At 39.1% G+C, this 25,514-nt stretch overlaps 1 protein-coding gene across 1 annotated transcript in view; it reads left to right on the top strand.

Moving 5' to 3' along the window:
- The first annotated feature begins 6,081 nt into the window (after positions 1-6,081).
- The window catches only part of CMSS1 (cms1 ribosomal small subunit homolog), a 382,714-nt gene continuing 363,281 nt past the window's right edge, over positions 6,082-25,514 (top strand). The window contains exon 1 of the mRNA XM_028505249.2: positions 6,082-6,318. Within this exon, the coding sequence (XP_028361050.1) occupies positions 6,255-6,318 (64 nt within the window). The 5' untranslated portion in view covers positions 6,082-6,254. The remainder of the gene's footprint in view (positions 6,319-25,514) is intronic.

Here is a 25,514-nt window from a genome sequence, read left to right as displayed (position 1 = left end):
GCACCTCAAACATATCTACCTAAGTGTCCCCATCTCAGTCCCAGAGTTTGACTTGGATTTAACACAGAAAACATGTCAGCCTGTGCATTCAATCTTTTTATAGCTCTGCTACCCTTTTGATGAATTTCTGGGTTGAACTGAAAGTACAGTGTGACCTCTGGTTGCAGAAAATAAGGGTCTCTGAATAATGCTATGTTGGTGTGGATCATTTTTTAGTCACAGACTGCTTTGGGAATGCTGTGAAAGCCATAGGAAGATGGGAAACCACCTACTAGAGGGGTGACAAGAGCAAGTGATTTCTCTGTGCCTTAGTTTCATCATTTATAAAATGGAGAGAATAACAGTACAAACCTAGAGCAGATGCTTTTTGTACACCCCCCCCCCCCAGGTGGCCCTGAAGCAGTCCACCCACAGAGGAAAGTTCTGGTAGCTGCCAGCATCCCACCTCAAGGAGGCAGAGGTGTGGCTCTGCTCTTCTGCCTCAGGGCTTTCTCCAATCGCAGCATAACCTGGGATGAGCTGGAAATTCAAATCCCCTGGGACAATCTTCACCTCCCCCCTGCCCCACTACTCCAAGGTAGATTGCAAGAGGTGGATAAATGTCCTAGTCTCCTCCTTCCAGAGGATAATTCCAAGGCACAGTCTACATTATTTCTTGGAAAGTCCCCAAGAAGCTATAAAAGCCAGTTGTTGACCATATCGACAACCAGTTTAATATTCACCTTCCTGGTCTCACTCTCCTTGCCTTTATTCCTGTTCCCCACCTCCTCCATCACCTCCCCCATCACCTCCCAAGTAAACTACTTGCATCCATGCCCTGCCACAGGTTCTGCTTTTCAGGGAACCCAAAGAAAGCCAGAGGGAAAAAATGACCACTTTAAACTGGATAATTGAAAATAATTTAGTAAAGGGATCATGAAGATGAGGTAGAGTTAGGGAAACAAGGGATGGTGCAGATCACTAGGGCTAGTAATACAGCTAAGGAAGTGAGTGGAAGCCCTGGTCTTTTTTAGTACAGGCAGGAGGGCCAGGACTATGGTGAAGCATGTACGCACCCCCAGCACAACATTTAAGGAGGCATGGACTCTCAGGTTTGTGTAAGTGCCAGCCTGAGAGTGAGTGCTTCCTTAAATTTTGCACCCTAAGTCTCTGCTTGCCTCGCCCTGCTCCCAGCCTTGGAAAGAACACATAGGTGTCATTTTTCTCTCATCCTTTCCTACTGATGCCTCCAATTTGCTGAACCCAAATGTGAACCCAAAGCTCCAGGGGCACTTATATTAGCTGTCTAGAGCAGTGGTACCCAACATTTTGGCTGACACCAGGGATCAGTTTCATGAAGACAACTTTTGCAGGGATGTGGGGGCCGGGAGGGGATGCAGCTCAGCAGTAATGGTAGTGTTGGGGAGCTGGATGAAGCTTCACTGTGGAGGGCGGGGGCAGGGGGGTTGGAGGCCCCTGTTCTAGAGCACAGAAAGGTACAGTGTTAAGCAGAAACTACCCAATTCCGCACAGTGCCTCCATGCAGTTACGATGATTATATGAAGATATCAAGTGCTTAGAGAGGTACTTGAAACATGCTGTTCTTGTTCTTATGACTATTGTCCATATGATGCAAAAATTTGTATATTGGGTTCATGGAGCCCCTGAAGTATATTTACAGACGAGGTTTCAGGACTAAGAACCCCCGCTTTGACTAAGTTCTTTTCATTGTATGGTGAGCCTTCACAAACTGGCCTTCAAACTTTTTTCCCTCCCCCTAGTCCAGTCTTTCCCAACGTTTTTACATCATAGTACTCAAAGAAAATAGCAATATTTATACAACACTAGAGTGAAGAGATGAGGTGGCCCTCAACCTGGAGTAAATGGCTCAGGGACTCTGCCTGCCCCAAAGACTGAGGGGCTCAGTATCTCAGAACACCCCTGCCAGATGGAAAGCTCTGCTCAAATCGATTATTTACCCTGCACAATAACAGCAATTTAGCTTTCCTAAAATACTTCCACACATCCTTTGTATGTAACGAAAATAATACCCAGAATTCTTGGTCTGATGTTCAAGATCAAGGCATGGGGTTGAAAAAGACAGCAGAAATTTTCTTTATTTTACAGATGACAAGGTGAAGCCCAAGGTTAAATGACTTATCCAAAACATGCTAGTAGAGGTCCATTATCAAGGTCAAGTTCAAGTACCACTACCTTTATCAAGGCTTCTCAGTTCACATTAGGAAATGAATGCTTCCTCCTCTAAACTCTCAGAATACTCAATCACATACTGTACAGGAAGAGGAAGCAGATCAAGACCTGTTTCAGCCTGACTTTCTCTGTGTTAAAAGAGGTGATCATTTGCTAGGTGCAGGATTTTATAATGGACTGATTTATAAATTAGAATGCCAATTCACTGATAAATAGAAAATAAATGTACAACTTAAACTGGACAGTCAATGTAACCTGGGGTCAGCAAACATTTTTCTGTAAACTGATAGTAAATATATGACAAACATAATCTCTGTTACAGCTTTTCATATTTTTTTACAATGCTTTGAAAATGTAAATATCATTCTCAGTTCACCATAACAAAAAAGGCCATGGGATGCATTTGACCAGGTGCCTTAGTTTGCTGACCCTTGATATCTATTACCAGAAAGAAAGCTGACTTGGGAAGCAAACTGCATCATCAGAAGGCTGTTTGATGAGTAAAACAATCAGAATAAATTCAGTCAGGAAGTAAATATAGTTTGAGAGTCTACTCTGTGCCAGGTACTGTCCTTGGTCCTAGGGCCACAGTAGTGAATAAGATGCAAATCCAGTCCCAAAAGATGATGAGTATGATGAGAGAAGACTGAAGCATTTTAAACAGAGGAGTAAGATAAATCATTTGCAGTGCTGTTCAGAAGCAAGACTGAGGTGGGACAAGAAAAGTGGAGATGGAGTACAAGGCTATTACAGTAGCCCAAGAAAGAGAGGACTGTCTCAGACCAAGGTAGTAGTGGTGGAAGTGATAAAAAGATGGTCGAACAGTTAGATTTAGGATATATTTTGAAGACAGATCAACCAGAGTCACCAATGAATCAAATGAGAATGCAACCAGGAAGATGGTGTTGCTATTCTTGAAACTGAGGAGGTTAGAAGGTGAATAGGATTTGGACCCTGGGCACAGAGGGAGATTGGTCCTGGGATAAGCTCAGGGACATGGAAAAGTGAACTCACATGGGGAAGGCAGAAGGGCTATCTGGCACCTTTGAGTATCACTTTAGATGTAGGGCCATTACAATCACTTTAATTGTAATTTTTAGTGAGTTCTTAACAAAAAGTACCCAATTTAACTCTACCGAAAATGTTGTTTTTATAAGTAGATCTTTTCCCCTTTTAAATTATATAGATAAGTATTTCTGATGACAAAAATATATATAGGTACAAGTTAGAAAGCATAATAAATTCAATCTGCCCTTAAATCTTTGCCAATAATTTATATCTACCTTTGTTCTCCTTCCTAATCCCATCTCCTTGTCCACTCCCTTCCCCAACCCCCAACAATCCATATCCTGAATTTTGTGTTTACTGTTCTCTTACCTTAAAATCACGTATGCATTTTTTTTTGCGTAAACAATTTTTAGTCTTCCTTGTATTTGAACTTTATAAAATGGCATGTAGGACTCAGCTTTTTAAAACTCAGCATTGTTTCCAAATATATCCATATAACATGTGTATTCATTCATTTATTCTGCTTACTTTTATGGCAGTATTATAATTTAATTATCCATTTTCTATACAAATACGTTTGGTTTTTCCACTTTTTGCTGCTATTAACAGTGCTGCTGTGAATATGCTTTTATAGTTTCCTGGTGCATATATGCAAGAGTTTCTCAAGTGTATATTCTGGGTCAGTAAAAAGTCCATACAGTTTTTTCCATAAATTAAAAGACACATTGTTCATTTTTACCAATAACTTTATTGATCTGGGTATTTTGAATAAGTCAGCTATCTCCTGCTATTGGCTTCCAATGGGTAGAAACCAGGGGTGCTGCTAAACATCTTGCAGTGCATAAGAGAGCCCCACAGCAAAGAATTATTTGGCCAGAATGTCAATAGTACCAAGAAACTTTGCAAACCACTTTCGACATGTTCGAACAGTCACAGCACCTTCTTCATATACTGCACAAATCTTTTTTTGTGTTTCAGTTGCATTTTTACCTTCTTTGAAATAATAAAACATAATACACTGAAAATGTTACCTATTTTCTTCCGTCTTCAAAATTAAAAAGGCTGCACAAAAATTCAACAATTTTGGTGATTTTTTATAATGCACGCTGATTTGACACCTGTCACAACACAGTCTATCAAAATTGTTTCAAATGAAGTTAAAGATAACTAACCACTACTAGAGCCATCGTTCGGAAAAAAACTGAATGAACTTTCTGGCCAACCCATATACAGGGTCCAGCACAAATAATACCCCTTTTCTATTACAAAATAATAAACATATAATTCTGTAACAAAATAATATCACACTCAAGCACACCATATAACACTTTAGGTGAAATGTTTAAATTAAAACCATAAATTATTACACCCATATTACCCTACAAACCACATTCAAGCAGGCTTTACTTCTGCTGGACCCTGTGTATGAGTGGAAGCTGCTGGATCATAAAGTGTGTATGTTGACCTTTACAGGATTTTGCCAAATTGCTTTTCCAAGTGGTTATATCAACTTACACTCATGGCAATAATGTGTAAAAATTCCTATTGATGCACATGTGCTCCAGAATTTGGTATTCCTAGACTAAATTTTGTCAATTTACCGAATGAAAAACAGTATCTCAATGCAGTCTTTTTTGTATTTGTGGATTAATAACAGACAGGGCATCTTCTCATCTATTTATTAGTCATTGCATTTCTCCTTCCACATTGGTATTTCTTATCCATTTTTCCTTTTCAATAATCTATCAACCATCATAACCTTCTGCTACTTACATTTTCTCATGAAAGATTACAGGTTATTTTACATTTGCCACATGTATACCTCCTATTTCCCCTTTTGGGGCACTTAGAGCACATTGATAAAGTAGAATCTGTAACGCATTTATAAGCCACCTAATTAGTTCTGTGGGTTTTGGGTAATTGTTCACATATCACTAATCCTATCCTTCATCAGATTAAGATTCTCAGTCTTTGTCATTTACGAGGATGTATATCCTACATTAGTTTAGACCTTTATTCTTACAAGTTTTAACTCCTCTACTCCGTGACGTTGAAAAGGCGCGACCATGTCATACATATCTTTAAACCACTATTGCATATATAGCGCCAGCACACTGCGTGTATTTAATACCTTCTTCTATGATTTTTACCGCTGTGTACGAAGACCGTCCTGAAAATAGCGTCCACACTTATTTTACAACTGGCACCAGCATTCGGCGACCATGGGGTTTTACTCGCCCATCTCTGCCACTTCACGTTGAAAATGTGCCAAGAATCACCTGCAGGTCTCTCCCTATAGTTAGGCGGCGATGGGCTCCTTTCTTGTCTTGTTTCACAAAACTGAGAGAGGGGTCACAACCGAAGGGGCTGTGGGGGAGAAGGTTCTCACCTCTCCCTACAACCTGGGCTTTCCGCGGGAGAACACTTCAGGAATTGTTTTTCTTTAAATATACAGCATAAAAAGAGCAGTAACCACATCTACAACAAAGGCCCAAAATTCATGGTCATGAGTTCTTGTGCAAGTTTTGTAAGAGCAAACTGTACAAACACAAGGTCGCCCAAACACTAACACACGTGCGAAAACACACCCACGAAAACACACCCACGTGCTCGGATCTGGTCCCGCGGCTCCAAGTCTTTGAAACCGAACAGAGAAAAATTACCTTAGCATCCTACTTCACACTTTCGACAATACCTTTTCAGCAAAAGTAAGGCCTAAAGATTCAAAATAATTCATTAAAAATGTAATCTTTTTTGTTTTTATGTGTCTTTTTGTCTTTGTGTTTTTATAAGGATTAATTTGAGTCTTCATACTGAGCCTGTCCAGGAGCACACGTGTGGAAACTGCGACGAATTAGACCAGGCTGCAGGGGAGGCAGGATGGAGATTGTGACGCCATCGCTACGGGGCGGAGGCGACGCTGTCAGAGGAAGGGTTCTGAGTGCCACTACCGCCAGACACCCCACCCCCACCCCCCCACCCCGCGCGGCTAAGAGACGTCGAGGGTCTCTGTCCCCTTGAGCTTTGGTCCGCCGACGTGGAGTCCCCGCGTGAAGATGGCAGACGATCTTGGAGATGACTGGTGGGAGAGCCAGCGGGCTGGAGCAGCCAGCAGCCCAGGTACCTACTCTGCCTCTTGCCTGCGGGGCCTCATCCAGCCCCCACCACCACTAATCCGCCCCACACCCCCGGCACGGCCCCAAGCCCTTCCTGGCGCCTCCTCTGGGGCCCGCCTGTGCCGGTCACCGGTTCAGTCCCGTGGTGGCGCGCACAGCTGTGGGAGCGCACGAGCACAGCCGAGGGGGTGCGTGCGACTCACTAACACGTGGGACAGACAAGTATGACATTACCTAAGATCTGCCCGGCAGTCACGAAGGGCCCTTTTCCAACCTTTGTTTTTCTTTGCCTTATTTCTTAATGGATAAAACAGTTTTTATAAAGACATACATTTTGGGTGTAGTGATTAAGAACAACTTCTGGATTAGGTTCAGACTGCTTCTGCTCAAGTGACGACTGCAGCCCTCTAATAGTGTTTTGATTTTTTCCCCCTCGTCTGTAAAATAAGGATAATAATGATGCCAATTTCATAAGGTTGTGATGAGGATTAAATGAAGATAATATAAATGAAGCACTTCAGCACAGCTCTTGGCACATAGTATGTGCTTGGTAAAATAAGCTGGTTTTTCTTGCTATCATCATCATCATCATGTAATTTGGATTATTAGAATCTAAAGGAAGCTTAGATAGAGATTGTCCTTTTGAACTCAGTCATTTTACAGATGAGGAACATGAGACCTAAGGATTAAGTAACTTGGCATAACTAGTTGGGATAGAAAACAAGCCTTTAATTCAGTTAACACAATTCAGACAATGTTTACTATGCTGTGTATACCCAATGCCAGTGCAGTTGACATTTTATTCTAGAGTAGATAGCATTAACTCCTCACAGTAGGTCTGGCCTTGAACTTTTCTTTTCAAGTCCCATAAGGCTTAGTAAACAATTATGTTCTTTATCTTTATTCAAAGTCTGCCTCCTTACTAGCTTCTGAGGTTTGTTTTTTGTTTTTGTTTTTGTTTTTTGGACAAAGCCGAAGTCTGATTTGTGTCTGTATAGTTCACAGGGCCCTGCACATGACTGACACTTGATACAGATTTGCTGCACACATTAATGTTGAAATATGAGTTGTGAGATATCTGTTAAAAACAACAAAATTCTACCAAAGCATGTTTCCACAAGGGCAGCTCTCAGATACAAACTGAGCAGATGTCATTTTAAAAAACATAGCCTTTATAATACTTTCTCCATTAAACTTCCTGACTCTTTTGCATCTTTGTTTCTAGTAAACGTATCTCTTGTGTTTCAAGGCACAAATATCTTTCTGTGTAGCCTGTGTTGTCCCAAATTTACGCTAATAACCCTTGTCTCCCTAACTCAGGTGTTAAAAGCTATATTTGATGGTATGATTCAAGGGTAGAAACCCCTTAAATAATTGAATTCTTTTCTAGTGGTGAAGTGGGTCCTAATTCTTGATTCTAGTCCTGCCTCTTGTTCCTCATCAGCTATGTGTCTCTGAAGTTAGTTACCCTTTGAAAAGAGGGAAATCCACTTGTATAGAGCATCAATTATATGCTAGATATTTTCATAAATATGAATTTATTTCATCTTTATAACATCTTTTAAAGATAAGTGTCATTTTTATAGATGAAAAACTGAGAAATAGTAACACACAGCAAGGAAAAGATCTGGGAAGAGTTTATTCAAGTGTGCCTGACTTTCTAAGTCACAGTTTCCCACTGTTACTACATGGCTTCTCTGGGCCACAGTATCCTGTTTTGTAAAATGAGGGATCCCTAAAGATTATCTTTTTAGGGGTTTTACCCACCAACATTCTACGCATTAAATCTAGTAGGACTTTAAAGTGTTACAGCCTCATTCATCTCAGTTGCCAGGATCCCCATCAAGATAGTGTGTTGGAGTCCCCAGGATCACCGTACTTCTTAGATTCCCTCTAGCTGTAAGATTGAAGTTTGAAAATCAGTAACATTAATTGTTTCAGAGGCCTTTGCTTTGTTAACTGCTTTTAACTAAAGTGAGCATGTAAGCTTCCTTGAGATCTGCTTGAGTGATTATTTACTAGTCATTTGCCTAACTAAGGTTTTATTCCTGTTGTGTATTATGCTACTTGCCTGTAAAAGTTAACATCTTTCCTTATCACCTCTTCACAGTTTATACCTATGGTGATGATACAATGGAGCATTTTAGTTACTTATTCAACAAATATTTGTTGGCTTTACACTGTGTATAACACTTGCCTAATATATCCACTGTTTATTGTGTGTCTAAGAAAATGTACCATGTTTTTGCTGTTTTCGTGACTTCTTAGATGTGGAATGAAATTCACAGGCTCTTACTGTTGCTCTTGACTTAAATATGACCCTTTTTGCATGCATTTTATGGCTCTTCAAGACCTGTCATGTTCATATTAGAATCCTGCATTGTACTGGAGCCCAACATAGAGCTTGGCACTTGATGTTTCATAGATATAGCTGAATGAATGTGTGAATACATACATACAAGATGCTATAGAGTTCTTGGTGACCATATCCATAAGCAGACATATAATTTCTCATCCAATCTAGACACTTTTGAGAGTGGAAGGCCATGCTATTAGAATTTTGCTGGGACTGTCTTGGTCCACCTGGGATGTCTGATCACTCGTTTGGTGATGTCATTGGTGGTGATTGGAGTCACTGTCCAGACAAGACAGCCAAGGGTTACTTCTGTTGAGGAGCATGCAGTGCAGTCTGCTTTAGGCAGCAGAGCCTAGGAGTCATCTAATGGCTTCTAATATTTCATTTTATTTCACTGATTTTCTTATGCCCTGCCTACTTTAAGAAATTATTTGAATTGATTTACAGTAAAGAATACATGCAACAGTATCATGATTGCAAACATTAACGATAAAGTCAGCAAATGCATCTGCCTGAGATTTAATGTAGTTGACCCACTGTGAGGCTGAAAACTGAGAGAATGTTATTCACTGCATGGATTTTGTGAATTATGGAGTTGGAGGTGGCCATTTAATCAGTCACTAACTGAAAAGAACACTGTTTCCCTCTTTATTCCAGTAAAATGCCTATTAAATTACCAAGTCAGTGTCCAGCAGGCAGCTGGGTTTGGAGCTCCAGGGTTGGGTCAGGGCTGCACATACAGATTTAGGAATGACTGGCAAGCACGTAGCTTATTTTTAAAGAGGATGGTGTTAACAGTCTACAAACTCTTAGCCTCCATTTCTTTTAGGTGGGGTTTTCATGTGCTTCCCTAGCTCATTCTGTGTCTTTGATGACATATCTTACCAAGCACCTAACTAGAAAACTGAAGTGTGAAGGCAGACACTTCTATGTGTAGTGTGAGAGACTGCAGATAATAATACCAACTGGAATCGTTGAGTGCTTACTGTATGACAGATACTGGTTTGATTGCTTTATATGTATTAGCTCATTTAATCTTCTTAAGTACACCATGAGGTAGTTAACTATTGTTGTCCCCATTTTATAGATGAGGAAATTGAGGTATTAAATGGTTAAGTGATTTGCCCAATGTTTTTCAGTTGGTGAGGAGGCTGTCATTCATAGGCAGGCAATCTGAAACCAGTCTGTGTGCTTAAATGTCTCATAGATAATTACTCTAATTATCAATGGTAAGAATCTCATTGCTAAAATAATAATCCTTTATCAATTCAAAGAGGCCCATACCTTACAAACCCTTCTGTTTATATACATTATTCTTATCAAACTGTGTCTATTAACCCCTAATCTGCTTAAGTTTACTCTTAAGTATATTGATTACTTGGATACAAATACATAGGTTGTACCATTGGACTTTGAGAACCATCTCTTTGCCAGGAACTCAAACTTGATCCTGGAGCTCAAGGCTCACATACTGGCTGTCTTGATGAAGTCTTTACTTATTTCATAGGCATGTCAAATGCAGATGAGACCCGATTATTCCCAAACCTGCTTTTTCTCCAGACTTCCCTATCTCAGTAAATCAAATCACCAACTTCCCGATTTCACAAAGACCTAGGGATATGCCAATTTATTTATTTATTTCCTTCTCCTCTCACATCTGATCTGTCAACTCTTGACTCTACTTCCAAAACATATTCTAAAACTTTTTTTCCATTTTCCCTTTTTTGGTAAATCCATCAGAATACATGTTATCATCCTTTGTTTCCTTCACTATTGCAGTAAATTAACAGTGCTTCCAGTTTCCATCATGTCCCTCTGTGGACTGCTCTTCACTCAGCATCCAGAGTGATTCTTTTAAAATAGAAGTAGTTTCCTCCTTTAGTTTCTCCCTGACACACAGGATAAAATCAAGATTACTGATCGTGGCTGGTGTCTGCCAGGTGTTCTACTTACTCCACTTTGTGCTGTCCCAACACACCAGCCTTCATTTTGTCTCTCAACAGGACAAGCTCATTCAGTTTTAGGCTTATGCAATAGCTGTTCCTTTTCCTTTCTGGGCCATCCTTCTCAATTTCAAATGGCTAGCCTTTAATATTAAGACCTCAGTTCAAATAGCACCAAAAAATCAGCCAGTCTAGAGTAGTTCTACTAATTATCACATTATGGTAATTGTCAGCAGAACACTTATCACCAGCTTTTTTCCTTGATAAATTATTATAGTCTCCTCACACTAGAATGTAAGCTCCGTGTGAGCAGGGATTTGTTTATCCTGTTCTTTGCTGTATCCTCAGAGCCTAAAGTAGTATCTCGGTACACAGGGACACTTATTAAGTATTTGTTCATTAAATAATTAATTTCATAATCACATCTTAGAAACCTCAACATAGGAGTTGCACATCTAAAGAAATTTGATCCACGAGAAGAGTTGCCATAATCCTGCCTAGGGTTTTGACAGAATTGGCAGATGCTGCTTTTCTCTTTCAAAAATATGTTAGAAATCCTTGTTGTACAACCGTACAAGGTTGTATTCTAACCATATTTGGATTTAGTTTTATAAGTTATCTTTTGAAAGGGGACAACAGACTGTTGCATTGTAAATGAGCCAATAATTCCTACAGGTGACAGCTTTTGTCACTTAGAATCAATGTGATCATTTTGTTCACAATTGCTGAAGTGATCATTGTAAAATTTTTGGTAATATTTATAGTGTCTCCTTCAAATCATGTTGCTTTATCTGTTTTGATTTCCTTCTTGAAATGATGAAGTAGGGGAATACCTTGAATTTATCCTTGTAACCTGAATAACTCAGGTTTTTGTTTTTTATTCCTTTTTCACACCAAAGTTAGGCCTTTACACTATCAGTTTTACCTATAGGCAGATGTTGTAAAGCAGTGCCTCTACATATAAAACTCAGACTTGGAATGTTTATAGTAGTTTTTGATAACAGAACAGAGAGTCAACTTTAGGGCATGTCGTTTTCAAAATAATTTATTGAGTTCTCACACTTGGCCCTATTTGAGACACTTGTAATGGAATTAGAGGAGGAAAATAATCTGCTTACATTAAGGGATTTATACATTGATATGGTTCCATCAAAATTCAAATAATATGTTAAGACACATGTTAAAGGGCAAAAAAAAAAGGGCAGGATACATTTTAAAAGGCAAGATGGAGAAATGGAGAGAGGGAGCACTTCACTATTAGTCATTGTTCTGAACTTGAAGACTATAACATGTGGATCCACAGGCAACAGTCATTGGCTAGTTTCACTTTACTGTGTGTGTTATATAGGACAAAGGTCTCAAGGTCTGGGCCATTCTGACTAAATGCTATCCTTGCTAAATGTGAAAATGTATAACAACATTTTGCAAACCAGCTCTAAATAGGATAAACTTGATGGGAACCCAACTTGATAAGTACAGCCAATTGCAAACAAGAAAGCAACCTGTAAAATTGATGAAATAGCATATATAAGCAATGGCTAAGCTTCCCTTCAGGGAGGCAAACCTTAGGATATGAGCACCCTGTCTCTGACTTGCTAGAAGTAAATAAAAGTACCTTGCGACATCCACATCTCGTTTTGAATTGAGAGTGCCCCAAGTGGTGAACCCCTTGAGTTCAGTAACATTAGTAATTTCTGCGATTCTTGCAAATGATTAAACAAGTTCTTGAGAACAATTATGAATGCTTAAAGATACAATTCACACAAATTTCTCCAAATCACATGGACAGTAGTAGTTCTGTAATTTTGCTAAATGTCTATGGATCTCTTCAAAAATACCAGGAGTCCGGAAGGCTTAGAAATTTTTCCATTTCCTCCCTCGGATTCAATAATAACACATTATTTTGTGGCACAAATTCTTTGATCTGTGCTTATTTGATGTTTTTTAGTTGAATACTTTAGTGCATTCATAGAATTACATACACATTTACTAACTATATCACAAACAGCTTGAAATATAGTTTCCCCATTTTTATCAGCTATCATAGAATTCTTAACTGAATTATTAGTATTTAGTAGTATTATTAGCAATTACTAGGATTGCTCCTGTTCCTGAGTTACTTGTTAGTCCAAGTCACACTAGACAGAGGTCAGCAAATGTTTTTTTGCAAAAGGCCAGATGGTATGTATTTTAGGCTTTGCTGGCCAGATGTTTACTGCTGCATCTACCTGACTCTGCCATTTTAACAAAAATAATTGCAGACAATAAATATGTTAACAAACAAGTATGACTGTGTTCCAGTAGAATGTTATCTATTGATAATGAAATGTGAATTTCATGTAATTTTCACATCTCGGAAAATTTTCTTCTTTTGAGGAACAGATAGTAGGCCAAATTTGTGCCCTAGACTCAAAGTCTGATGTCAAGTTGTATGGTGCATCTTTCCTGAAGAAGGAGAAATTTAAATGTATGCTAGAAAGAAGTGTGTTTTATATCAATTACTCCATTACTCAGCCCATAATTATCAGTCATATGTTAGAATAGTCACATTCCTGATAAAGTCAGATACAGGCACACCTTGGAGATATTGCAGGGTCAGCTCCAGACCATCACAGTAAAACAAGTATTACAGTAGTCAGCCTGTTGGAGGAGCTTGCCCTCAGTTTGTAAAAATACACATCTCTGTACCTGTGATTTATTTCTGTTACTAAGGAAAATAGTTCAGAATTCACTGAAACTAAATATTCAGTTGGCCAAAAAGTCTGTTTTGTGTTACATATTGCTTAAAATAAGTATGGTTTTGGTTGGTAATCCTTTTGTTAAAATAGACTTTGTTAGTTTAAAGACGTTTCTTTTATTGGGATAAGAACTGTACTGTCATTTAAAGATGGATTTCTGTTGCTTACTGGAGAAGTATTGCTATATTCCTACCTTGTTTTAGTACTTTGTACAATATCTTGTCCCTCTTTTCTTTCTTGAGCTTGAACTTGGGCCAGCTTGCCATGAAAATATATTTTAGGGAGTCTCCTGACACAGGAGAAAACAATTTTGGAATCTCCAACATAAAATGTATTTTGTGCCCAGGGTAAAATGTTCCCAGGGTATTTGGATTTGCTGGGGCTGTTGGTGCTTGGTGCTTTTTCCTGTTTTATGCTTCTTTTCAGTCTGTTTGGTTTCCACTATAGGAGGTCCAGTGTTTTTTTCTTTCCATTAGTATAATCATCAGTGTTGGATGTTATGCAAGCAGCATGCTCTTTTTCCCAAGTCTATTGTACACCATCGCCATCTCTTAGGACATCCTCTCACTTATGTGTTAACTGAATAGCTCTTTTATCCTTCCTTTACTCATCCTCTGCTCACTTTACATTACCTGATTATGACAGGCACAGTGCTGAGTTCCCTACACAGTGTTTTCCCACTGCACTATCCACCTGTTACTGCCCTGCACTTCCCTCTGAATTGTCTTTTGTATTATTTTTGGTTTCACAGCTTCATCACCTTCTTTTGTAGTCCACTTCTTTCCACTATTCTCTTACTGCTTTCCTTTACCTTAGATTTTAATTCACCTGGCCTTCCCACCTTTTACCTCTGTTATTTGCCTTCTGGGACCACTGCACATTATCCCTTTCTTTGGCTTGCATAGCTCAGCTGCCCTTGCTTCCAGTCCTTCTCCTCCTCCTTGAAACAGAGGCAGGAATGGCATCAATGCTTTGAAGCCAGCTTCACTGGATGAATATGGAGAATCGCAGTTTCTTTGCTCCTGCTCTGTTGGCTCCATCTCGTGACAGTGGGCTGAAGCAGTGAATTTAGCCATGAGGATTTCTTCCAGGATTGTGCCTCCAGTTCCCCATGCAGGATCACAGAGAACATTAGGTCATGCTCTTCATATTTTTTTTCTGACTGAAGCTTTATAAAATATAACTGTCTCTCATGTCAAAAATGCTTTGTCTCAAAACATCATGTTACTCTATACACACTGAATTACAGACACTTTTTTTTTATTCAATGAGAGTTTTCAATGTGATGAAAAGAATGACTTTAGCTTACTGCTAGGTAAGTTAAAGTTCCGCCCTGTAGATGACTGGTTGAATTCAACATTTAGTACTTGGACATACATATGGGTAATCAGAAATGGAAGAGACATGAAGAATAGTTCAACTCTCCTGTTTTACATATGAGAAACTCAAAGCCTCAACCAATGAATGCCAAGCTCAGTGTCAAATGAGTGAAAAACTAAGGTTGGAATCTGCGTCTCCTGATGCCAAGTTTTTGTTTAACCAATTGATTTTTCTATAGAGTTGATTCGGGGAAGAGATGTTGATTAAAGAGTGTCCTATCATTTATCATTTTATTTTAACACTCAGGACAATGATTCACATCTCCCTAAAATATCTCAATGTTATTGAACTTTGACTCTCAAATGTCCCAATTGCTTATACAATAGAAAGCAGCAGTACCAATTTGAAATGGTTTGCCTTACAAGCCTATGATTGCCTTACAGTATAATCCATGGCCTGGTATATACAGGGGGAGCAACTTACTAGAAAAATGGGATAAGTATCAGAAGTCAAGTGTGCACAGTGCACCAGCAATTATCAGGTAGGCCACATAAAGGGTGTATTCAGCTGTTACTCATTTTTGTTGTTCTTTTTGTTGTCCTTGTAAGTAAGAATTGCCACTTACTGTTTTTCTCCAGCTTGTAAAGAAATCATAGTTTTAGACCTAAGTGCAATTTTAATTGCCTCCTCATTTTGATGGAAATAATATTACTTTCTTGAAGCAGATTAGGAATTCGTACCAGCACATCTTCTTAGCAGAGTATGATTCAGTAAAGTTCTATAGAAAGAAGGATTACTTCTCAGTTCACCAGGAAACTTTTGAACTATTTGAGTGAATTCATTCCTGTCCTAGCATAACATAGATAGTCTCAACTTTGGATTGGGATACAGTAGGATGAAGAATTGAGGGGTATGTGTGGACCAGTGATTGTGTGTATCTGCATTTGCACATATTAGTAAAAATAATTGTAGATATGATGCTCTTTCATTATGCTCTTTCATAGTATTCACAGGTCCAGCCACCTGTGAATAAACTATCTGTCATTTTGCTGCTTCACCATTTCCTGGAGAGATGGCTTTTCCTCTTTGGCCTTCCATAGTAGCACTTGCAGCTTTCCAGGTGTTTCTATAGATGAATTTATCCAGGCAGTGCAATGGCATGACTTACCTTTTCCCTCCCATGTGGAGGAAAGTGTTAGACGTTACAGTCCTTATGATGTGTAGCTTCCCATAACCCGTGTGGTGAATAGGCTTATCCATTGGCCCTGGGGGAGCTTTAGGGTAAAGCTTATTGATGCCTGTAGATTTTGGTTTAGGGATCCATGTTGGGACTCTCTGCTTGCATACCTCCTTGATCTTGAATTAAACAGAAGAACAAAGGTAGTTAATGGTACAGTCAGTGGAGAAGCAGACATTTTCAGGACACAAAGTCAGCTTGGGGGATTTGACTTCTTTGAAACCACTGGGTTCTAGGGACATACCCGATTAAAGATCGTGGGGTTAAAAAAAAACAACTTCAGTGAAGCAATCTCAAAGGGTCATAAGGTTGCCAGATTAATCTCAAAGGGTCATAAGGTTGCCAGAGAAAGGTTAATTTACCTGAGGGGTCTAAGAGAGCTTCATGAAGAAAATAGCATGACTTGACTTAGACCACCGAAGACTTGTGGATTTTTAACAGCAGGAATGGGAGGGCATTTCAGAGTAAGGAAATACTTTTGACAGTAGGATAAAGGAATGCTCTTGACAGTATCTATCCCTGGGGTAGGAAATCGGACACAGTTGAGAAATGAAGTGACTTCACCTTAGCACCTTAGCTTGTATCTGAGAGCTAGAATGGGAATGTAGATGGGGGCCAGGTAGGGAAAATTGTACTGATTCTATAGACAGTGGGTAAGTGGTGGGGGGAGGTGCTGGGGGGTTAATAAGGACAAAGTTTGGAGGAAGACACATTGTAGAGATAGACTTGTATTGATATTTGTTCACTATTAGTGAATGAATGGTGAGAGAGGACTAACAGCTAAATGATCTGGACTAGGAGAGTGGGTTGTGGAATGTGAAGAGTGCAGGCTTGATTGAGTTCATATTCACTTAGAAATATACTTATTTTATTTAAGGAAAACTCCTCTTGGATAAGAATAGTAATTGTTAAAGAGATAGGGAAAGGTAATTGTAGTTCTTCCATTATAATCCATAGTTGATTGTTGTTAATATCATTTCCCCCTCTTTGGTTGCATTTTCCTTTCCTTTCTATGAGCTCAAAAATATAAATCTTTTAAAAATGTATTTTAGTTTTCATCAGAGATTTCTAATACTGTTTTTATGGGAGCCCTTCTTATATTGTTTTATTGTTTCCACATTTTATTGTACTGATAAAGTACAGTAGTGAAGTCCCTTTATCGCTACTTACTTAAAATGGGGACAGCTGTGTTTGAACAATAATAAAAAATGATTTAAAAAAAGAAACAGAAATGTATCCAAGTAGAGAAATGATTACATAAACTATTCTGTGAAGTGATAATTATACAAATAATTTTCAATTGTGTGGTAAAATGTTCATAATATAATATAGAATTTAAAAAATATCAGGATAGAAAAGGGAATATTCAGTATTATTCCAAATATATATATTTCAAAAATAAAAAACTAACAATAAAATGCCACCAACTTTTATAGCAACCATATTTAGATTTTCCAGTAAACACTACATAGACTTGGTTAAAAATATGAATCTTGAAATTAAGGATATGCTGTATGGTTAATATGATTTCTGTTGGTACATTAGTTAACATAGCAAATGAAATGTTGATACCCTGCTTCAGTCTCCTTATATAAATGGTAATTGGTATTCCTACCTTTCATCCTGACCTCATGGTCTCATCTTCAGTGCTAAAGAGCTCATTCAATGTTTTTACCTCTCAAATAGGCAAAGTTTTTTTTTTTTAATAAACTCAATGCCTAGTAATGGTTTGGTGAGGTGGGTAACCTCCTGATGATTAGAAGAGTAGGTTAGTTGTGTGTATCAAGATCCCTAAAACTCACACCTGCACCGTGACTCATTTATTTTGTTGCTAGGAATTTTTTTCTAGAAAATAATCAGAGATGCTCACAAGGCTCATTTTAGCATCACAATGATGATAAATGGACAGTTTAAGACTCCAAAAATCAGGATGGAATAAAGGAATTATGCCATGATTATATGAAAATATCATGCTTAAAATATTTGAATAAATGATGCTTTTGAAGATAAACAAAGTGTTTATTCAGAAATGTTGAAAGCAGGATTCAAAACTATATACATGCTTTAACCACGTAGTGAGAAGAGAAAATACTGGAGTACATACACCAGTGCCATCAGTGGTTAACTGGTCAGTAGAGTTATAGATTTTTATTTCTCTTACATTTTATATATTGTCTACATTTTCTGTAGTAAGTATACAGTTATAAAAGACAACACTAAGTTATATTAAGGGATAAAAAAGGAAGGAGGCACTTCAGAAATCAGAACATCTCTGTGAACATCTACCATATATTGTTCAATCCATGTGCAGTAGCAGCTGCAGTTGAAATTAGTGGTGGACTAATTGAAGTCAGCTGACCTTGTGACCATAGCATTAATTATAGCCTTTCTAAGATAGGTTTCTTTGGTGTCTTTTAATTCTGTCAAGATTTAGATTAGTTTTGCCTATTCAGTATACAAAAATCTATGTTGGGGTTCTATATAAATTATAAATTGCTGTGTCTTCCTCCTAAAAATTATCATTCATTTGTCTATGGATATGACTAGTAATCCACACTTTAATAAACTCCCAGGGTGATTAATCTGATACAGCTGGTCAGCCTGCCACACTTTGAGAAACACCTCCATGTAACCTCCTTTAGAAGTTAGCTTGAAGGTTTCTTTCACCGAGAACTCTGGCCTACCTGGATGTGGGAGGTTTAACACTGTGAAATGCCCTGGCCCAGTGGTTTCCTAGATGCTTGTCAGAACCGCCTGTGGGGCCTATAAAACAGTGCACATGCCCAGATCACACCTTAGAACCTACAGACTCACACTGTCTTGGGGATATGGGCGTGTGAAGTTTTAATGAACACCACAGGTTATTCAGAACTGAAGTCTGTTTGATAAACCAATTGACACGGAACACAGTATTGATGGGGCTTGTTTTCTTAAAAAGCTATGCTGATACATGTTGGTGAACTGCAGCCTGGAGTAGTGGTCACTGTTAGGGCCAGCTGCCCAAATTGGTTTTCCCTTGTTTCTACACCACTGACACTGCAAGTTAATTTTTTTTTAACTCTGATTTTACTACATAGTTTTACCTTTAGATGGCAGCAAAGGCTGGTTATTTTATTAGAATAACCCTAAATGTCATTCCCAAATCTTACCAAAAAGATGCTGGGAGTTTTCTGTTTTTTGTTTTTGTTTTCTCATATGAATTTTATACTCCAATATGTTTCAGTAAATGAGGAATGGACCTTTAAAATATGTCATCTCTTGGACCATTTTTATAGAACATTATATCAAATAGCTCCAAGAAAGTTCTATCCCAATTTGAAGTGCATATTGAAAGAAGTGCATATTGAAGTGCATGTGGCTTAAGACCACACAGTGAATGTTCTACTCAGAGTTGGACACTCCTGGTTTTCATTAGAAAGCAGATGTCTTGGAGGAGATTAAGGAAGTTGGAAAGCTCATTCATAGAAGAAAAAAAAATTTAGTGTTTAACTCAGTTCAGCATGGAAATTGGGATTTGGAATGAATTACACATCTGAAGGATGCTTAGTTCAATGAAATGGAGTCTTTGGTTCTATCTGGAGAGCAATAGAAAGAAAAGTGTATGTGTGGGATGTATTTCTTAAGTTCTTAAAATCTTGGCATATTTGGTCCATAGGTTGTAAAATGAACTGAGCAACCTACAAGACTTCCTGGTTATAGTAAGTCATTAGATAGTAGTGAGTTTTAGTGACCAAAAGAAGTACAGAAAGGTGAAAATATTTTCAGTTTTATTTGAAGTCTTAGTTCTAGATCCTGGTTTCTACCTGATCCTTGTACTCTTTCACATTATTGTGGGGGGCAAACATCTGAAAATATACTGGAACAAAATCAGCATTTATGAGGAAGTTATCAGGTCCTAGTTAAACAGCTGGAGTCAGGATGTTTTATTTTTCCTAAATAAAATTAGTTTTGTAAGCTCTTTGAACTTTTGGAGATATATTGGCAACATACTGTGTGAGAAAGCAGTGTTCCCTCAGGAGTGTTCCTGACTGCAGGGACTGCAGGGCCCTCATTACATCTCTAGCTCTAGAGATAGAAAGACTCAAGACTCCTGAAGAGATCAGATCATTTTGATTTGTGGTCATTGGGGAGGTTCAAGGCTGCCTGACTCCCTCAGGGACCCAACTGTGGAATGCGTGGTCAAGGCCGAATGTTATCAGAATGGCTGTCTTTTGTATTTTTGTTTTTTTAAATCTCTGTTTAATGGGAAAGTGTCTAAATAATGATGATGGATATGGTAATGAAAAGGAGGAAATGTAAACTAGAGAAAAATATCCTTGAAATATTATTTCTTCTTTTGTCTTTTGTATTGTTTGATAAATCACTGCTAATATTGTAAAAAAGGAGGGGGCAGCGGTAGAATAACAGATAATGACTCTGGCAGATAGCCCAGGATCTTATAAGCTGCTTTGGCGTTTTTCTCTTGATTTTTCTCAGAATTTCTTCATTAAACAGTAAAACTTTATCACTAAACATTTTATAGTTTTGTATGGCAAGAGGCCCTTCAAAAGGAAACTTGTGTAATTTGATTAGCTTATTTTCATTAACCTCCTGTGAGAGAACATTGGGTTTTAAATATTGTTACAGTGCTATGATTTATATTAAAGAGTTGTCTGGTTTCTGAAGTGAGGGTTAGAGGAAATTGATGCCTTTGAAAAACAATATAACATGGTTTGTTATTGTATCTATTCACCTCCCAACCTCTCCCTGGTAATGACACCATGGGCAGAGAGGGCAATCTGAGAATAAACACTGAAATACAGTTTTGAGAAATCCTTCCTAACCCCAGTTGCTCCATTTTGTGCTCCAGACACATAGCATCACATGTAGAAATAGTATGCTAAAATAAAGAATGCTAGCCTTGACATGTCTTCCTTGTTTTATCCCCTTTCTTTTTATTCATCTGTCAGTGTTTCATCTTAGCTTTCTCATTCTGACCTCTCCCTTATTTTTTATTCTTTTATTTGCACCCATTTACTTTTTAAAAATCATCTGCAGGCTTACATATTACAACATCCTCAGCTTAGTGACTAGAGCACAGGCTGCAGAGCCAAATAGACCTGGGCCTTCATCCTGGTTCTGGCACCAGCTGTGTGTCCTTGAGCAAGCCAGTTAGCCTATGCACACCTCAGTTTCTGCATCTGTAGTCCATATCTGAGGATTAGAATACGTATTGGCAAGTTCTCTGGGAAGTGGAATTGTTTTGGAAATTCCCTAGCACATCCAAAGTGTCAGGTAAGTGCTAGTTGTTAATAATGTCAACATTATCATCTTCGTCTTCTTTCCTTATATCCCTTCTTAAGACGCCCATTTCTTGATCATAATCATAACTTATCTTCTTTAATTATTTTACCTTCTTGTTTTCCTGCCCTGTCCCTTGTTCCCTCCTCTCTTGGATTAATTATTGGAAATACATTACTAAGCCTAGTGGTTGAAACAGTGCCAATTCCTAGGCTGTGTTTTTAACCACCTCTGGCCCAGAAAAGGATCCTGTCACACATCCTTTTCCCTCCTTCCTCTACTTGGTTGGTCATTGTGACTCTTTCTTTTTTAGAATTACCCCTGCAGACATTATTTTCTACTCTTTTCTGTCTTTTCCTATTCTTTACTTGTTTGAAAAAATGAGCATTTATACTATCTATAAAGTCCTTTGGTCCTGACATCCTGTGATTCTACGAAAAGAATAATGCTGGTCCGCTAAGGCCACCCAGGTGTTGTGTGGAGCCGGTGTGTCTTGTTGAGCATGAGTAATGTAAGCCCGGTCCTGAAATGTTATATGTCCAGGAGTGACCCAGGGAGCTTGTTAAAGATGCAGATTTCCTGCACTGGAAATCTTGGGAGTTCTAGGTGCTTCTGATAAAGGTGATCAATGACTACATTTAGAGAAATATTGACATGAGTTTCAAAAATAAATGATAGCTGTTTCTTGCTCTCAAGAAATTATAGGATGGAAAGAGTGACAAAGAATTATAACAGGAGGTGAAATGAAGGCTATAATAGAGGCATGGAGAGAAGCGTTTGGAAATTCAGAGGAAGAATTGTAAAAAAAACAAGGAGTGTTTTTCCAGAGTACATGGCATTGAATTAAGGAGTAGGTTTTCAACATGAGGAGCAAAGAGAGAGGAGCATCCCAGCCTTTGGAACAGCATAAGCATAGGAACAGGGTAAGAAAGTGTGATGTTATTTGTGAGGATGGTCAGTACCATGTGCTGGTGAGGGTATAGGGTATGTGCAGAATTTCAAAGGGAGATGAGGTGAGAGATGGAGGCCTGGTAGAAGGTTTGGACTGGGCACTTAGTAACGTAAGTGCTAAGTAAATGATGGTTTTGGGGGGACTAGAGAATTGCCATGATCAGAACAGTGTTGTAGAAAGATTACTAACAGTACTACTGAAGGTTGGATTAGAGAAGTGAGGGGTTCAGTGTAGTATTAACTGTATTAACTATCTTACAGTACTATCTGTATCGAGGGCTGGGGACTGGGGAGTAGTAACACAAATAAAAGGGGGAGGGCAGAGAAAGAGTGAGAGTGCCCCACAGTGTTGGGTGCATGCTTAGCTTGAATGTAGTTGGAGCTTCTATGTGAAACTTTTTGGTAGGCTTTGAAAATTAAAGATGTTGCTTTGAGAATCATCATAGAGAAATTGTTGATACCATGTAAGTGTCTGAGACAGCCCAGGGAGAAAAATGTAATTCTTCTTCACTTACCACTCTTCTTCTCCACCCTGGGTACTTTTACATCCCTTTCCCAGAGTGTGAGAGTTGAATTTTGTCTGGCCTTATTCTGTGCCCATCCCTTACACAAGGCTGTTGATCTTATTAACTGATAAGAGTGTAATCAGTTCTGAGAGCAGCCCCCCAAGGAGGCATTTCTTTCCAATACTTGAACACTGCACAGCACGTGAATCATTATCCAGGCACTGATTGGCTAGCTGAGGGAAAGGAAATCCTGTCTCTCTCCTCCAGTGACCAGGCTGGCCCCCCAGCCATTGTGTCTGTGCTGAGCAGACAGAACACGTAAACTTGTACTCTGTGGGAGGATCTGCCACGTCTTGGTCCAGAAGTGTTCAGTTAAGCACAGGATAGCCCTCTCAAAGCACATTTCCTTCCTCTTTGGCAGTCTGAGAAAACCTGGAATAGGGCCATAGTTGATAGGCTGGCCTAAAAAAATTAGTATAATTGCCCATTGTTCTCCCTAGTTCTCTTATTCCCCTTTTTAGAAGCTAAAAGCAGCAGTCCTAGCAGCATTTAGTTTCCAAAATTTTTTGTAACAGACATGTTATTTCTTATAGTCAGAAAAAGTGTTTTATATAAAAAATAGTGTGCTGCTTCGTCACTTATGAAAGATGTCATCCTTCTTAGTGTTTCCCTACCCACCGACCCTGTCCCTGTTGCCCTGTGGAAATGTCAGGTATTTATATGTTTCTTATGTTATGGACCCTTTAGGAATCTGTTGAAGTTGTTCATTAACTCTTTTCTATAAATTGCACTTTTGTGTGACTTCAAAACTGACTGATACCAGTGAATTCAGGCAGAAACTCCATTGGAAAGTCAAAGAACAGAAAAGGAAATGGCTCTGTGTTTTTTAAGAGAGGGGAAAACCACCAACTCACTAACAGTGAAGGATAGTCAATCATTCTTGAGGAATTTTTTGGAGTTGTTTGGAAGGTTGTTGCATTGAATCAGGCTTTTAAATGCACTTCATTGTTATGAGAGTTGCATTGGAGAACAACTTGAAGGTTTGACTCTAAAACGGCAATTTCATTGGGATGCTTCCTTGGTTTACAGTTATTTAATCCTGAATTGGAAGCAGAATTTGGAGACTGACAAGGTTGAACCCTTACACTTCTCTCCCTGAGCTGGGAAAATACACAATGCTCTTTTTAAAGTGATTTTGGACTACTAGTCTTTTTAAGTAAGTTACGATGTTGCTTGAGAAATGGACACCCTAATTTAGGGTATATACCATCTAGGAAATTTTCTAGGCTCCTATAAAAGCAGCAGCCCCCGCATCTCTGGGCTACTCTGATGGTAATTATCTTTGTGTGACTAGACCTTGATCCCTTGACTGCATTTTCTGGTGGTCTTGGGTCTGTATAAGGACTATATAATGGCCACCTACTTACAGCTTTGATGTGCATGGTTGTGATGCTCCTTCTATGCATCATCTTTACTCATTCTGTTGCTTTTCTTCCAGTCAGCCTCTGAGGTCCATCAGGTACCCTCCTGCTCTGCACCTGTTTGATAGACTGTCCAAGCTCATTCATTATTCAGACACTTGTGCCTGAAGTGTCTGAAGAAGTATCTGCTTATAGAATCTTGCTTTAGAATGGAGTGGGCTTTGACTGCAGCTCTAGTACTCTGAGCCCCTGGCGATGAGGACTCGTGCTACTCCCTGGTCATGCTTTCTCCCATCTCCTGTCCACAGAACCCATCCCCAGGTCCCTCTTCCCCATGCCTGCTCATTTGTGTGGAGCTTGGCCTCTCACATTGATTATCTCTTGTTACCCTAACAGTGCCCTCCAGGAGATGGGAGGAGTTGGAAGGGGGCAGATCAGTCTTGGCTATGAAGAAGTGAGAGCTTGAGCCAGACCTTTCAGTGTGGGTAACTTAATTATTGAAGAGAATTCTGTCCATGTAGAGCAGTGAGGAGCAGAAAAGGAAAAACCTTGCTTATCTTTAGGGCATTCTGAGTGTTGCCATGGAAGGAGAAATGGAACAATGAAGTGAGACCTGTGTTCATACTTCATTTTGTCACATGCTAACACAATGATCTGGTACAATTTTCCTTCTCAGAATTTTAATTTCTTCATGTTGAAAATTGGATAATACCCACTTTATAGGATTGTTGTGGAATGAACTAATGTTGTGTAAAGGAGGGGTTTTCAACCTCTGGGCCTCAGACAGGTAAGGTCCGTGGCCTATTAGGACTGGGCCACACAGCATGAGATGAGCCCGAATGTAATGCATTTGAATCATCCTGAAACCATCTCATTCCTTACCCCGTCCGTGGAAAAATTGTCTTCCACAAAACCAGTCCCTGGTACCAAAGATGTTGGGACCACTGATATAAAGGATTAATTTTTCTCCCCTTTGTTTTATGGTCTCACTGCCCAGAAGCCTGCTCTGGGGACACAGAACACTCCCTAGCACTGTATCAAGGCCTTTACAACCTGACAGAACTATGCCCTTTGAGCCTTACCCCTGTCCCAACCATCTCAACTTCAGCCATACTGTCCTGCTCATTGTTCTTTGAATGTTGATTTTCTGCTCTCCTGCCTTGCCCTCACACTTCTGCTCTGTGGGCATCTCCCAGGATACCTTTCATCCTCTCCCTGTCTCTTCATTCCCCAGCCCCTGATCAAATATTATCTGTTCCTGAAATCTAACCCCCATACCTTGCCCCAGAGCAACCTGCCCCCGATTCCTATAGTACAGTGCTTAGTAACTATAGTATGATTTTCCTTTTTCTGTGTTGTGCTCTTAATTACCTTTAAGGTTGTCCTCAACTCCACTTTCAATTCTAATCTTATATCTGCAAAGCTGCCTAGCATAGTAATGGGTAATA

The sequence above is a fragment of the Phyllostomus discolor genome, chromosome 2 (assembly GCF_004126475.2).
Source record: "Phyllostomus discolor isolate MPI-MPIP mPhyDis1 chromosome 2, mPhyDis1.pri.v3, whole genome shotgun sequence".
Taxonomy (NCBI): domain Eukaryota; kingdom Metazoa; phylum Chordata; class Mammalia; order Chiroptera; family Phyllostomidae; genus Phyllostomus; species Phyllostomus discolor.
The sequence above is the reverse complement of the archived record's forward strand: the minus strand, read 5'-3'. Positions and strand labels throughout refer to the sequence as shown.